This window comes from Dasypus novemcinctus, chromosome 21 (genome assembly GCF_030445035.2).
Source record: "Dasypus novemcinctus isolate mDasNov1 chromosome 21, mDasNov1.1.hap2, whole genome shotgun sequence".
In the NCBI taxonomy this organism is placed as follows: Eukaryota; Metazoa; Chordata; class Mammalia; order Cingulata; family Dasypodidae; genus Dasypus; species Dasypus novemcinctus.
In genome coordinates, this window is record NC_080693.1 from 86,173,407 (window position 1) to 86,184,988 (window position 11,582).

General features: G+C 67.8%; 2 protein-coding genes across 3 annotated transcripts; both read right to left on the reverse strand.

Moving 5' to 3' along the window:
• Nucleotides 1–3,462: 3,462 nt before the first annotated feature.
• Nucleotides 3,463–4,410, reverse strand: CD7 (CD7 molecule). The gene is made up of 3 exons (XM_058283254.2): nucleotides 4,301–4,410; nucleotides 3,763–4,077; nucleotides 3,463–3,635 (listed from the first exon to the last, which is right to left on the reverse strand). The coding sequence occupies exons 1-3, from the start codon at nucleotides 4,359–4,361 to the stop codon at nucleotides 3,463–3,465; spliced, it is 549 nt and encodes a 182-aa protein (XP_058139237.2). The 5' UTR covers nucleotides 4,362–4,410.
• A 965-nt stretch (nucleotides 4,411–5,375) lies between these two features.
• On the reverse strand, nucleotides 5,376–8,574 carry SECTM1 (secreted and transmembrane 1). Of its 2 annotated transcripts, none has more exons than XM_058283255.2 (4): nucleotides 7,677–8,574; nucleotides 7,204–7,421; nucleotides 6,690–6,883; nucleotides 5,376–6,467 (listed from the first exon to the last, which is right to left on the reverse strand). In XM_058283255.2, the coding sequence occupies exons 1-4, from the start codon at nucleotides 7,883–7,885 to the stop codon at nucleotides 6,435–6,437; spliced, it is 654 nt and encodes a 217-aa protein (XP_058139238.1). In that variant the 5' UTR covers nucleotides 7,886–8,574; the 3' UTR covers nucleotides 5,376–6,434. The 2 variants fall into 2 exon arrangements, with proteins under 2 accessions (XP_058139238.1, XP_058139239.1); XM_058283256.1 differs by having other exon boundaries at nucleotides 7,204–7,516; nucleotides 7,677–7,747.
• Nucleotides 8,575–11,582: the final 3,008 nt, after the last annotated feature.

Genomic DNA, 11,582 nt, shown 5'->3' on the forward strand with positions numbered 1-11,582 from the left:
AGTGGGCGCGGCTGGTGGGTTTGGGGAGCGGGCACGCTCCCCTCCCCCAGGCCCCTCCCTCAGCGAGGGCAGGACCCCCCACGAGACCCGGAAACCAGTGTTGCTGGAGGCCTGCACCCCGGGCTCCACGGCCAGTCGGGGCTGGCTCCAGGGGGCCTCGGCCTGCTGCCCCCACGTGGTCGTCAGGCTGCCGTGCTCCCTGGGCTGCTGGGACCCTTCCCCACACCCCCTGCAGAGCCCCTGGTGTGTGGGCGAGGGGAGCGGGCCGCCCAGCCCCTCGTTCTAGGACGCGCAGGGTGAGGCTCCCTGAGACGCAGGTCGGGGCCTGGGCCGGTGGGCAGCTGATGCCCACAGCAAACCCCAGGTGCCCCGGGACCCCCGGGCCCACGCGGGGTCACCCATGCCCTCCCCACCCCCGGACTGGTCTCTTCTGGGGGTCTCGGGGTCTCTTTAATGTTTAATGCAGGAAGGAGTCCGCAGGACATGGGCATGGGCTCGGGGGCTCCCCCGAGGCCTGAGGAGGGCTCTGCCCACAGGCTAGGTGGGGGGCTGTGCAGCCTGGGGGGGCAGGTGGCAGACAGAGGGGCAGGGGCTCCCCGGGCGTCTGCTGGGGTCCCTGGCGTCCCAGGTCCTGCTGGTGAAACGGGGACGGCCGCCCCTGGTGGGTCTTTGTAATGAAGTCTCCCCGCCCGCACCGCCCCCCCAGCCCCGCCCCCTCCCTCTACCCCCCCGAAGCTGCTTTTATCGGAATGGGGGGCCCTAAGCCCAGGGGTGTCATCAGGGGCTGACCAGGCTGCGGCCTGTCCCGGGAGGCCGGCAAGACGGGGCGAGGCCCCGGAGGCAGGGTCTGCAGAGGGACGGCCGCAGGTGGCGTGGCCACGGCCCACCGTCCTCCAGGGCCGAGGCCCGGGGCTCGTGCTCAAATCAGCCCCGACGAGCCCAGGAGCTTGGGCTGGGCGGGCAACGGCCCACCCGGCAGCCCCCTCCACGCAGACCCCAGGGCCCAGCCCGGGCGGGGGTGCAGAGCTGCGCGGGCCCTCCGGGCTGGCCGGCCTCACAGCCGCCCACCACCCTCTCCCCTCCCTACCCACCACCCTCTCCCCTCCCCACCCTGCTCTGTCCCCCTCCTCCCCTCCTCCCCTCCCCTCCTCCCCTCCCCCTCCCTCCATGGGCTGTGGGCAGCTGGTGGCCTGAAGCCCCCTCATGGAGTCCTGCTGCCAGCAGGGGCCTTGCAGCTGTCCTCTCATGGGCACCCCTGCCCCTTTTGCAAAGGTGGACCGAGGCCGAGCAGCTGCCAGCCACGCAGTGGGCCAGGTCCACCAGGCCCTGCTCCCAGCGCAGCAGTCAGGGACGAGGGGGCGGGTGGCAGGGTGGGGGCAGGCGGGGGTGGACGATGGCGGGGGAGGCCGGGGCACAGGGAGGGGTGCAGAGGGGACGGGCACGGGGAGCCGGGCGTCTGTGCCCCCCAGGAGGCCTGCTTGGGGGTGGCCTTCGGTGCCCGGGGACGGCCGCCCCTGGTGGGGACACCTCCGTCTGGTACCTGACTTCGGAGGGTGAAAGAAGGACCCCCGTGTGGGCGTCTACACTGCAGAGGGGGACCTGCGGGGTCACGGGGTGGTGGCAGAGCAAGCAGGAGGGGGCGGGCGTGAGAATGTGGGGAGCTCAGGCCCAGCAGCGCCTTCCTGCCTCGTCAGGTGAGCACGGCACAGACCACAGACGAGCTCCCACTCGGGCAGCTGCTGTGCTCACGTGGCTGACACTGGGGGAGGGGAAGGTGGGGGAAGGGCAGGGGAGGGGAGGAGAGGAGGAGTGGGGGAGGGGAGGGGGAGGTGGGGGTCAGATGGAGGAGGGGAGGTGGGAGTCAGGAGGGGGGTGGGGGCGGAGGGGGAGGGGAGAGGAGGGAAAGGGGAGGTGGTAAGTGGAGGGGGAGCTGGGGTGGGGAGGGGAGGTGGGGGTCAGATGGGGAGGGCAGGTGGGGAGGGGGAGGGGAGGACAGATGGAGGAGGGGAGGTTGGAGTCAGGAGGGGGGTGGGGGGAGGGAAGGGGAGGTGGGGTTGACGTGGGAGTTGGGGGGGGGAGGTCAGGTGGGGGAGGGGAGGGGCCTGAGCTGGGATCTGAGTGGGTCCTTGTTGGGGGGGCTAGACCACCCATTCCCCGCTCGTCCACGCAGCCGACTTCTCTCCCATCTTGGTCGTTTGGTGGCACCCCTGGACAGCGCGTGCCCTGCATGGGGCCTGGGTGGGTGGGTGCAGGGGTGCAGATAACAGCCCGGCGCCCCCAGAGCTGGGATGTCAGAGTCAGGGTGGGGGCCGGAAGGCCCTGCGTGGGGAGCAGCGCATCTGGGGTCCACGCCGGGTCGCAGCAGGCGAGTGGGCATTGGCCACGGCCCACCGCGGGGGCCAACGAGTCCGTCCCGCGGCCCCGCTGGTCTCCGTGGGCTCAGCGCGACCCGGGCTGGGCCAGGCTCCCGGGGGCTCTGCTTGCGTCCGCAGGGTGGGTTTTCTCGCGGGGTTGGCACAGGGCTGCCCTCCACCCCCCCCCCCCGCTGCTCTCACAGGTAAACCCAGGTGCAGAAATCCTGGGGAGGCCGGGGGGCCGAGCCCCCCCCTCGCCTTGTTCCCACCTAGTAGACAAATCGCTGGGGTCGGAGCACAGAAGCGCTTTATTTCGGGCAGGGCTGGGTGGGAGGCTGGCCTCCGGCCCCCCTCGGCAACCCCTTGCCCGCTCCCCCACCCTGGCGGAGGGAGGCATCGCCCAGGGCTGGAGAAGCTTCTGGCTGCGACTCGGGAGGGACTCGAGCGGGGCTGGAGGGGCGGGAGGGTCCTGGGAGGCTTCCTGGAGGAGGCAGCCCTGCGCGCAGCCGGGCCAAGGGCCTGCGCTACTGGCTGGGGCCGGCAGGCGCGCAGGGGCGGCGGCTGTAGGCCATGTCTACGTAGATGACATTGGCCGAGCTCCCGCTCCTCCTGGACCACAGCTTCCTGATCTGCAAGAGAAGCCGCTGCGTTCCCCGGGCCCCAGCCCCCGGCCGCACCCCTCCCCGCCCGGGCAGCGCTTCAGCTCCAGCCTCAGGAGCCGCCGGCCGGCAGTGTCCGCAGGCCTGGCCAGGGCCCCGGCCCTCCTGGACCCCCGACCCGAGGCGGCCGCCCCCGCCCTCCAGCCCCTGCGCTCACCCCCGTGCTCACCCCCGCGCACGCCTGTGCACACCGGCCACGTGTCCGTGCACGCTGGCACTCCGGGGCACACACACCCATTCACCCCTCACGCCACACGCTGCTCCACTTACACGCGTGGCACACCCCGGTGCACACACCCTTGTGCACACACGGGCACGCACCACACGCACACGGTGCACGCTGGCGGCCGCACACTGCACACGTGCAGCCACGCGCGCTTCCTGGGGCCCTCCTGCCCGCGCTGGCCGCGCTGCCGTGCCCCCCCTGCCCCGGCTGCCCGCCCCCACGCTCAGCATCCCTGGCAGCCCGTGGGAGAGTGCCCAGGAAGGTGCACGCCCGTCCCCCCACCCCTCACACTGACCTGCACACTCGCTACCCCCAGACCCAGCCCGGCGAGGAAGGAGCCCACGGCCATGGCGGCCAGGAGGCCCGAGCACCTGGCCTTCGGACTCACAAGCTCATCTGGAGAAAGGAAGGGAGAGGGGCGCTTGGTGGTGGGGCAGGGCGGGCATGGGGGTCGGGCACAATCGGGGCGGCTTCCTGGAGGAGGCCGGCTTTGAGCTTCGTGGGGCCCCGCCTCGCCCCGCACCTGTCACCACCACCAGGGTCCCGGGCCCCGAGACGCTGTCCTTCATGATGGCCCGGCAGACGTAGGCGCCCGTGTCGGCCGGCCGCAGGGGGCCCAGGGTGATGGTGAGGTTGTCCTGCAGCCCCGAGAAGGCGACGCGGGCCCCAAACTCCGCGTCCACGGTGGGCGCCTTCCCCGTCTCGAAGTAGGCGACGTTGCTGGGCCGCGGCTGGCTGCGCAGCAGGTACACCCCGCTCAGGGGCCCGCGGGTCCGGCAGGTGATGCTGATGGAGCCCCCCTCGGGGGCGAGGGCGTAGGGGGGCGACTGCTGCACCTCTGGGGGGGCGGCCGCGTCACCAGCAGCCCAGCTGGGGCAGGACCCCCCTTCCTGCAGGGGACAGGGAGCGGCAGGGGGGACGGGGAGATGGGCAGGCGGGGAGGCGGCGGGTGGGGGGGCAGGCGCTGGGGTCTGCGGGGGGCCACACCCTCACTCCGGGCACCTCTCCCCCGGGGGGGGCGCTTTGCCCGCGGGGAGCTGCATGGGGCTGGGGGCGCCTACCTTGGGGGTCCCCGGGCAGGGCGAGCGCCAGGAGCAGCGGCAGCAGAGGGAGTCGGGCCATGTCTGCGCCCCCACAGAGCCCGCCTGCCTGGAGGCACTTCCTGCCTGCAGCACCCAACTGCTCGCGGCGCCTCAGCGGAGTGCCGCGAGCCCAGACGAAAGGTCACCTCTGGTGGTCAGGGCAGGACGGGGCAGGGAGGGGGGCAGGCAGCGCCGACAGCAAAGGTTCTGGGCTCAGGAGCCCCGGGAGGACTGCCTGGAGGCGGTGCCTGAGGAGAGGCGGCTGCAGGCCAGGCCGGGCTAGCCACTGTCCCGCCCGCGTGCTGCATGGGATGACAGGCGTGTCCTGCATGTCACCTCCCGACCCCAGCCTGGGGGGGGGCCTTCTGGGGAGGTGAGGGAGGGCTCAGGGCTGTCTGGGAAAGCGTCCCACGGGAGGGATCAGCAGGTGCAGAATCCCTGAGGCCAGAGTGGCCGGTGTGTATGATGGGGCCGGGGGGTGGGGGGTAGAGCTCACGAGAGAAAGGGGGAAGGAGAGAGGGAGGAGGCGACAGCAGAGGAGAGCGCAGAAGCTGGGGGGGGAGGCAGTGAGGCCGCAGGCAGGGGTATCGGGTCATCTTCTTTAGAGGAAACGGAAAATAAAGGTACAGAGGAGAACATGGAAGTGGTCTTTGCCCCAGCTCCCGCGTTTCCTTGTAGCTTTTCTCACGGGTGTGTGCAGTGAGCAGGGTGGAGGGAGGCTCATGGGACTTTCGTGGACCCTCCCACCACACCCACGGCAGGATTACAAATTAACCTAAACATTTAAAAATTATTTGTATAAGAGAAGCTGTGGTTTGCAGAACAATCGTGTCTAAAATACAGGATTCCCAGCACCCCCATAACTAACAACCTTGCATTGCTGGGATATGTTTCTTACAATTGATGAAAGCATGTCATTGCCAATTAACTTTGATATAACTTTAAAAAAAAAGATTTTGCACAACTATTTGGTTATACTGAACACTACTGAGTGTATGCTTTGGATAGATTTATGCTTTATAATATGTATCAACAAAATTTGAAACAATAAAAGTACTATTAAGAAAAAAACATATTTACTTATTTCCCCACCCCACATCGCCTGCACGCTGTCTGCTCCCCGGGTCTGCTCGTTGTGTGCTCCCGGGTCTGCTCGTTGTGTGCTCGTCTTCTTTTCAGGAGGCACCTGAAGAGCGCGCCTGGCGGCCACCCCGCCCTCAGGGGCCTGAGCTCAGCACACCCGGCGGAGGCCCAGCACCCAGCGCCCTGACCCTTTACAGGTGCCAGCACAAGCCCACGCCCCTGCCTGCCACGGAGGCGAGGGTGGCCATGGCGGCGAGGGTGGCGCGTTCCGGGCCATTCCTGCCTGGCCGCCAGCGGGCAGCGCCCGGGCCCTCCTGCATGGGAACCTTCAAGGCGAGTGAGGGCTGGAGGTTTTCAATCAGAGCGACTCTCCGGATTTTTGTCTTTTCTCCAGTAAAACAACGATCGCCCACCTGAGCTGTCCTGACAAGGGCCCACCTCGCTGTGGGGTGGGGGCGACTCCACCTGCTGGAACGAGCCCTGTGGGACGATCAGGAGCCCCAGGAGGCCGGGGCGGGCGCTGAAGGGGCGGGAGGGGTCTGCTCAGGTGCAGCCTGACCCCCAGTCGCCGAGGGCAGTGCTGAAGGCTGGCCCTGCCAGCTGGGGCCGGCACGGTGGGCTGCGGACATGGGCTGTGGTCACAGCTGGAGGCAAGAGTGCCAGAGGGTTCCAGGGCTGGGGAGGCAGCCGCCAGGTGGGCTCCTCCAGGTGGGCTCCTCCAGGTGGGCTCCTCCAGATGGGCTCTACCTCCTCCAGGTGGGCTCCTCGAGGTGGGCTCCTCGAGGTGGGCTCCTCCAGGTGGGCTCCGCCAGGTGGGCTCCCCCAGGTGGGCTCCGCCAGGTGGGTTCCTCCAGGTGGGCTCCTCCAGGTGGGCTCCTCCAGGTGGGCTCTACCTCCTCCAGGTGGGCTCCTCGAGGTGGGCTCCTCGAGGTGGGCTCCTCCAGGTGGGCTCCGCCAGGTGGGCTCCTCCAGGTGGGCTCCACCTCCTCCAGGTGCGCTCCGCCAGGTGGGCTCCTCCAGGTGGGCTCCGCTAGGGGGGTCTGCAGGCTGAGAAATTCTGCATCTGGGAAGGGAGGGTGGGGTGAGGCTGGGCACAGGGGCGTGCTTGTGATGAGCAAGACACACCCAGACTCACCGGCACGAACACCCCGTGCCCACGAGCTCTCCACGCCCAGACACGCCTACACCCCACACGTGCTTGCACGCTCAGGCTTTTGCACGAGGTCACGTTCACACACGTGCTTGCACACACTCCCACAGCCACCCCCGGGTGCAGGGCTCCTACCTCCTGGTACTTCCAGAGGCTGCGGTATCGCAGGCACAGCGCCAGGACACCGCTGCCCGCCACGGCTGCCGCCAGGACCGTGAGCACCACGGCCACCAGCCTGGGCCTCTCCACGGGCGGGCGGCCGCTGTCAGTGGCATCCCCGGGGGGAGCTGATGCGGTGGCTGCAGGAGCGGAGGCTGCGGGGGCGGTGGCTGCGGGGGCAGGGGCAGTGAGGTGAGGGGGTGACCCTCAGCCCCCCAGCAGGTGGGGGACTGGGGGCGGAAGAGACCCAGAAAGGGGACCCCCAGACCCTGCCGAGGGGCCTCCGGGCAGCTGGGAGGGGTGCCTTGGACGTTCCATTCCTGCCCTACGGGGTCTCCTGGGTGCAGGTGGGGGCGGGGGCAGAGGGGCCGTGATCTGGGGAAGCTTTGAGGTACCCGCGAGGCTGGGCCATGTGGGGGCGGGAGGCAGCGAGCCCCAGGCCAACCCCCCAAGCTGCCCCCACCCGGCCCCGGCCCCGCCCTGGCCTCACCTGACACGTTCAGCCAGGTGTGCAGCACGCTCCGCTGCAGGCCCTCCAGGTGCCACCTGTATGTGCCCGCCTGGGAGGCCCGGGCATGCTCGATCACCAGCCGCGCGCCCCGGCCTCCAACCTGCAGACGCCAGCCCTCATGGGAGAAGTCGCCGGGGCCCTTGGCGCTGAAGAGGACGCTGCAGTGGTTCCCGGGGACGCACAGCTCGAGGGTGACACTGGACACGGCGTTGGACATGTGGCAGGCCATCACCACCCCGCTCGCCCCTGGACACGGAGACCTCGCCCGCCGTGCAGGTGGGGCTGTCCCAGCCTGGCGGGCACGGGGCGGGTCACCGGGGACCTCTGCCCGGCCTGAGGCCCCCCAGCTTCCGGGCGTTCTGGGGAGGGGGGAAGAGGAGGGGAGGGGAGGGAATGGGTGGGGGAGGGAGCTGGCCCATGGCACCCAGCAGGGAGGGTGGCCCCAGACTTACTTGCACTGTGAGCACCCAGGGAGGCAGTCAGGAGCACCAGGGCCCAGCGCATCCTGGGAGGGGCCGGACGTCTGGGGGTGGTGGGCGCAGCGGGCAGGAAGGGGGCAGGTGTCAGGGGCCCTTGGCCGGGACTCTCCTGGGGGAAGAAGGGCTGATGGGTCAGAGGCCGGCTCAGTGGACTCGAGGGACGGGGCAGCCCCGGCCTCCATGGAGCCCAGAGCCCGTCCCCAGACGAGACAGAGACAAAGCAAACACCGTCGCTGTGCGCAGCTGCGCCTGGACGTGACCTTGGCACGGTGGGGTTACCCTCTTAGTTTGACAATAAAACAGGTAAAAATGAGCCCGAGTTGTGTTTTGGACAGAAACAGATTAATGCTCTATGTGGGCTTGTTTTTAGGAGGTGGTGAGGATTGAACCCAGGACCTCGTACATGGGAGGCAGGCACTCAACCTCCACCTGCCCCCTCTGTGTGCTTTCATCTCTGGCTTTTGTCCCATCTGGATCCTAGGAGCCCTCCTGCCCATGGAACCTGCTGGGGCGCTTTGCCGTCTGGGCGATGCACATTTAGGGGACCTTTCCTGACCCCCGGCCTGACTTCCTATCTGGCTTTTGTAAACCCGAAGAGCCTCCGTGTGGAACTTTCCTGCCAATACCCGGGAACCGCGGCTTTTGCATGCTCCTCGGGGCCGTAGCCCGCCCAAGACGCCCGCCCCGATGCGTGTGAAGGTCACCCCTACGTAACGTCGTTCTAGCGTGGCTTGTCGGCCCGTTGGTTGAGCCTTCGGCTTTTTCTTCCCTTTTTTAATTGGGGTGAAATCCGCACGGCGCACCATGAACCGCTTTAGGTGCAGCAGCTGCCGTGGGCGCCCGTGCTCTCTGGTGCCAGAACGTCCCTCACTTCAGGAAAGCCCCACGCCCGGTCGGCGTGCCCCTACGGGGTCGGCTGAGATCTGAACCCCAGGCTAGACGTCTTCCTGATCGTCACCTGTGTCCCTCGGGCTGTGCTAGGGTGTTAAATATAAGCTCCCACGTGAAGGGCGAAGAAAACACTGGAGAATTGCGAGTTCCTAGGACAAAAGCCGAGCGCAGGTTACCAGGGCTGGGGGTTAGCGCAAAAGAGGCCCAGGCGTCCTGGGCAGACGGGAAGGTTCTAGTGTGGAAGGTGGGAGGACACCTGCCCTGGAAATGTGACAGCCCCAGTGGACGGTGCGCTGGGGAGGGGCTGGGCTGAGCGAGTTTAAGTGGAAAAGAAATAAAGAGAGGCTAAGAGGTAAGGACAATTAAACGCGATCCACGAGCCGGAGGGTATCTCGGAACGGAGGAGAAACCTCAGAAGGACATTTGCGGGGAATAAGCTCGGAGCCTGGAAGGCAAGCTTTACGGTAACGTTGAATTTCTTGGTAACTGCCCTTAAGGTGGTGGCTTAAGCCAAGGTCCTTGTTCTCAGGGAACGTATGTGGAAGTGTCACGTGTTCCAGGCATGTGACGAGTGCAACCTGCTCTCAGTAGACAGAATTAGACAGAGAACGAGGCGGCAAAAGCGGCAAAATGTCAAAATGTGGGTCTGGGTGAGGGGCGGGGGCTCTGTTGGATTTCTGGGGAGTTTGCTTTATTTTTGCAACTCTTCCACCGGGCCGGCTGCCCTGGCCTCCCGCCCACCTCCCGGCCCCGGACGCACGCATTCTGTCCTGCAGAGACGAGACGAGCTGGACGAGCTGGGGGTGCCGCCTGGCCGACGGGGAGACGAGCCCCCCGAGTCCAGCCAAGGGGGCAGGAGGCCGGCCTCTCTTCCTGCGGCCTGCAGCGGCATGTCCACTGGGACACGAGCCACAGGACGGGCGCTGGAGCCCTGCCCTCTGTGAGTGGCCTCAGGACCCCGTCGGCCCACATTCCTCGGGGAGTCATCTGTGGGGCGGCTGCGCCTGGCCCTGCGCTGGCGTGGACACTGCTGTCTTCCGCCTGCTCCTTACTCCCACGGCGTGGGCTGGGGACGACAGAGTCTGCTCATCGCTCCTCCCGCTCCGCCCTGCCCACGGTCAAGGGTCCCCCACTCAGGGCAACCCCCTGGAGGCTGCGTTCCTCAAAGGGCAGCGTCGGCACTTTGCGTCTCGCCTGCTGCCTGCCCTATTTGGGGGCCCCTGACTCCCCAGCCTCCCAGGGGCCACCTTCTCTGAAGCTGACACGCTCGTCTCCAGTGGCCTGCCCCCGTGCACACACTCGCACCCGTGATGCACACACTCACATGTGACATGCACACGCACGCACACGCGCTCACGTGCACGGTGCTGGGGCGGGCCAGCAGGGGATCTGAGCCCCCCCACAGGCTCGGGCGCCCTCCCTCCCCGCGCACAGCAGCGCTCAGTCCCCTGGGCCGGCTTGCCCCGCCCCTGCCCTGGTCTCGCAGGCCAACTCCCCGGGCGGGTCCACACCCGGGCCAGGCGGTCCCGCCAGGGGTCAGCTGCTGGCCACCTGGGCGGTGAGGAGAGTGACCTCAGCACAGCCACCTTACGTAATGTTTACCATCCTGCTACCCTGGACTTTGGGAGGTTGTGTGGCCAGTATGGAGCGAAAGTGAAAGCATGGTGTGACCAGCCGGCAGCGGAGCCTGCAGGGCCCCGGGGGCACGGCCGTCGAGGGGCTGGGGGTCGACTTGCTCCGATTACCCAGCTAGAAAACGTCAGGACTGGGAATTGGAAAATTTGGCTCAGGAGCCCACTTGGCCACGTTCCGAGTATTCTAATTAAACTGCATTTTTTTTGCCCGAGCTGCAAGGAAAGTCCTTTACGCTTACACATAAATGTACCCAGGACAGACGATGACCAGATTCACAGACAGCGTCGAAGGCAGAGGTGTAACTCCACCCACCCTGCACCCATTCAGAGGAAACGGCTCCTGTGTTTCTTCCAGCACCATGTTAAGCGGGTGCCCCATAGAATAAAAAGTGGGTCTCTGCTGTGAAGGGAGCTGCCGCCCCAGGCTTCTCTGCCCGAACCCCCCTCCCCTGTACCTAGTCTCCCCTGTTTCCCACCGCTTCCGCCCAGACTCGGGGGGAGGGCACCCCCGGGTGTCCCCTCACTCCCCCACCTCCCCACGGCCCGTCTTTGCGGCGTGGCTCGACCCCCACCCCAGGGGGAGTCAGCCGGGACCTCGATGAGGCAAGACGGGCTGGGCCGGGCGGCTCTGCACCCAGGGCTCTACCGACAGGGCGCGGGCTCGCCCAGGGAGCAGCCACCAGCCTCTGCTGCCCGGCGCTGCCCCTCTGCCCCCGGCAGCCCCCGAGGACGGTTGTCCACTGGTCCCCCAGGGAGACCTCAACAGAGCGGAGGGGCCGGGGGCCCCCTGGACAGACCTTCCCATGTTGAAGTCTCTTCCGAGGGAGGGGTCCATGGGGAGGAGCGGCTGCGGCTTTGGGGCAGACGCCGGGTACCCAGTGAGCCTGAGCGGAAGCAGCTCGAAAGGCGAAGCGCCTCGCAGGGCGGTGAGGGGCCTGGGCGCCTCCCTGTCGCAGGCCGGCAACCATCAGCACGCCCCCACCCCTCTTGGACCTTCCAGAGGCGCCTGCCCCGGCCTGGGTCTCGGGGGTCTTGGGCTGCGTCCTGTGCAGGGCCCTGCCCGGTGCGTGTCGCGGCCATCCTGAGCTAACGGGAGGACGCCTGCGCGTCCCTGTACGGCTCTGCGCCTGGAGGCACCCACGCGGGCAGCGCTCGCTCGTCCCACATGGGGCAGCCCTGAAGCCCGTGGCTCAGCGAGGGAAAGCGGCGCACAGCCCACCGCCTGCCCAGGGCCACCACGACGCCGCTGACCCACATGTCCACCGGGGGCGCCGTAGCCTCCCCACGCACTGGAACGTGTGTCCCGCGCCCACCTTGGCCCCTGCGTGATTTCTCAGGTGTCCACTCCCACCTG

Excerpts from the sequence above, each read along its gene's own strand:
- SECTM1 (XM_058283255.2), bottom strand. The coding sequence starts at position 7,885 with ATGGAGGCCGGGGCTGCCCCGTCCCTCGAGTCCACTGAGCCGGCCTCT. Across the intron at positions 7,422-7,676 it reads CCTGGGTGCTCACAGTGCAA|TGTCACCCTCGAGCTGTGCG; the intron begins GTAAGTCTGGGG and ends CGCCGTGTCCAG. Across the intron at positions 6,468-6,689 it reads GCCTCTGGAAGTACCAGGAG|ATGCAGAATTTCTCAGCCTG; the intron begins GTAGGAGCCCTG and ends CTCCCTTCCCAG.
- CD7 (XM_058283254.2), bottom strand. The coding sequence starts at position 4,361 with ATGGCCCGACTCCCTCTGCTGCCGCTGCTCCTGGCGCTCGCCCTGCCC. Across the intron at positions 4,078-4,300 it reads CCTGCCCGGGGACCCCCAAG|AGGTGCAGCAGTCGCCCCCC; the intron begins GTAGGCGCCCCC and ends CCGCCCCCCCAG. Across the intron at positions 3,636-3,762 it reads GACCCTGGTGGTGGTGACAG|ATGAGCTTGTGAGTCCGAAG; the intron begins GTGCGGGGCGAG and ends TCCTTTCTCCAG.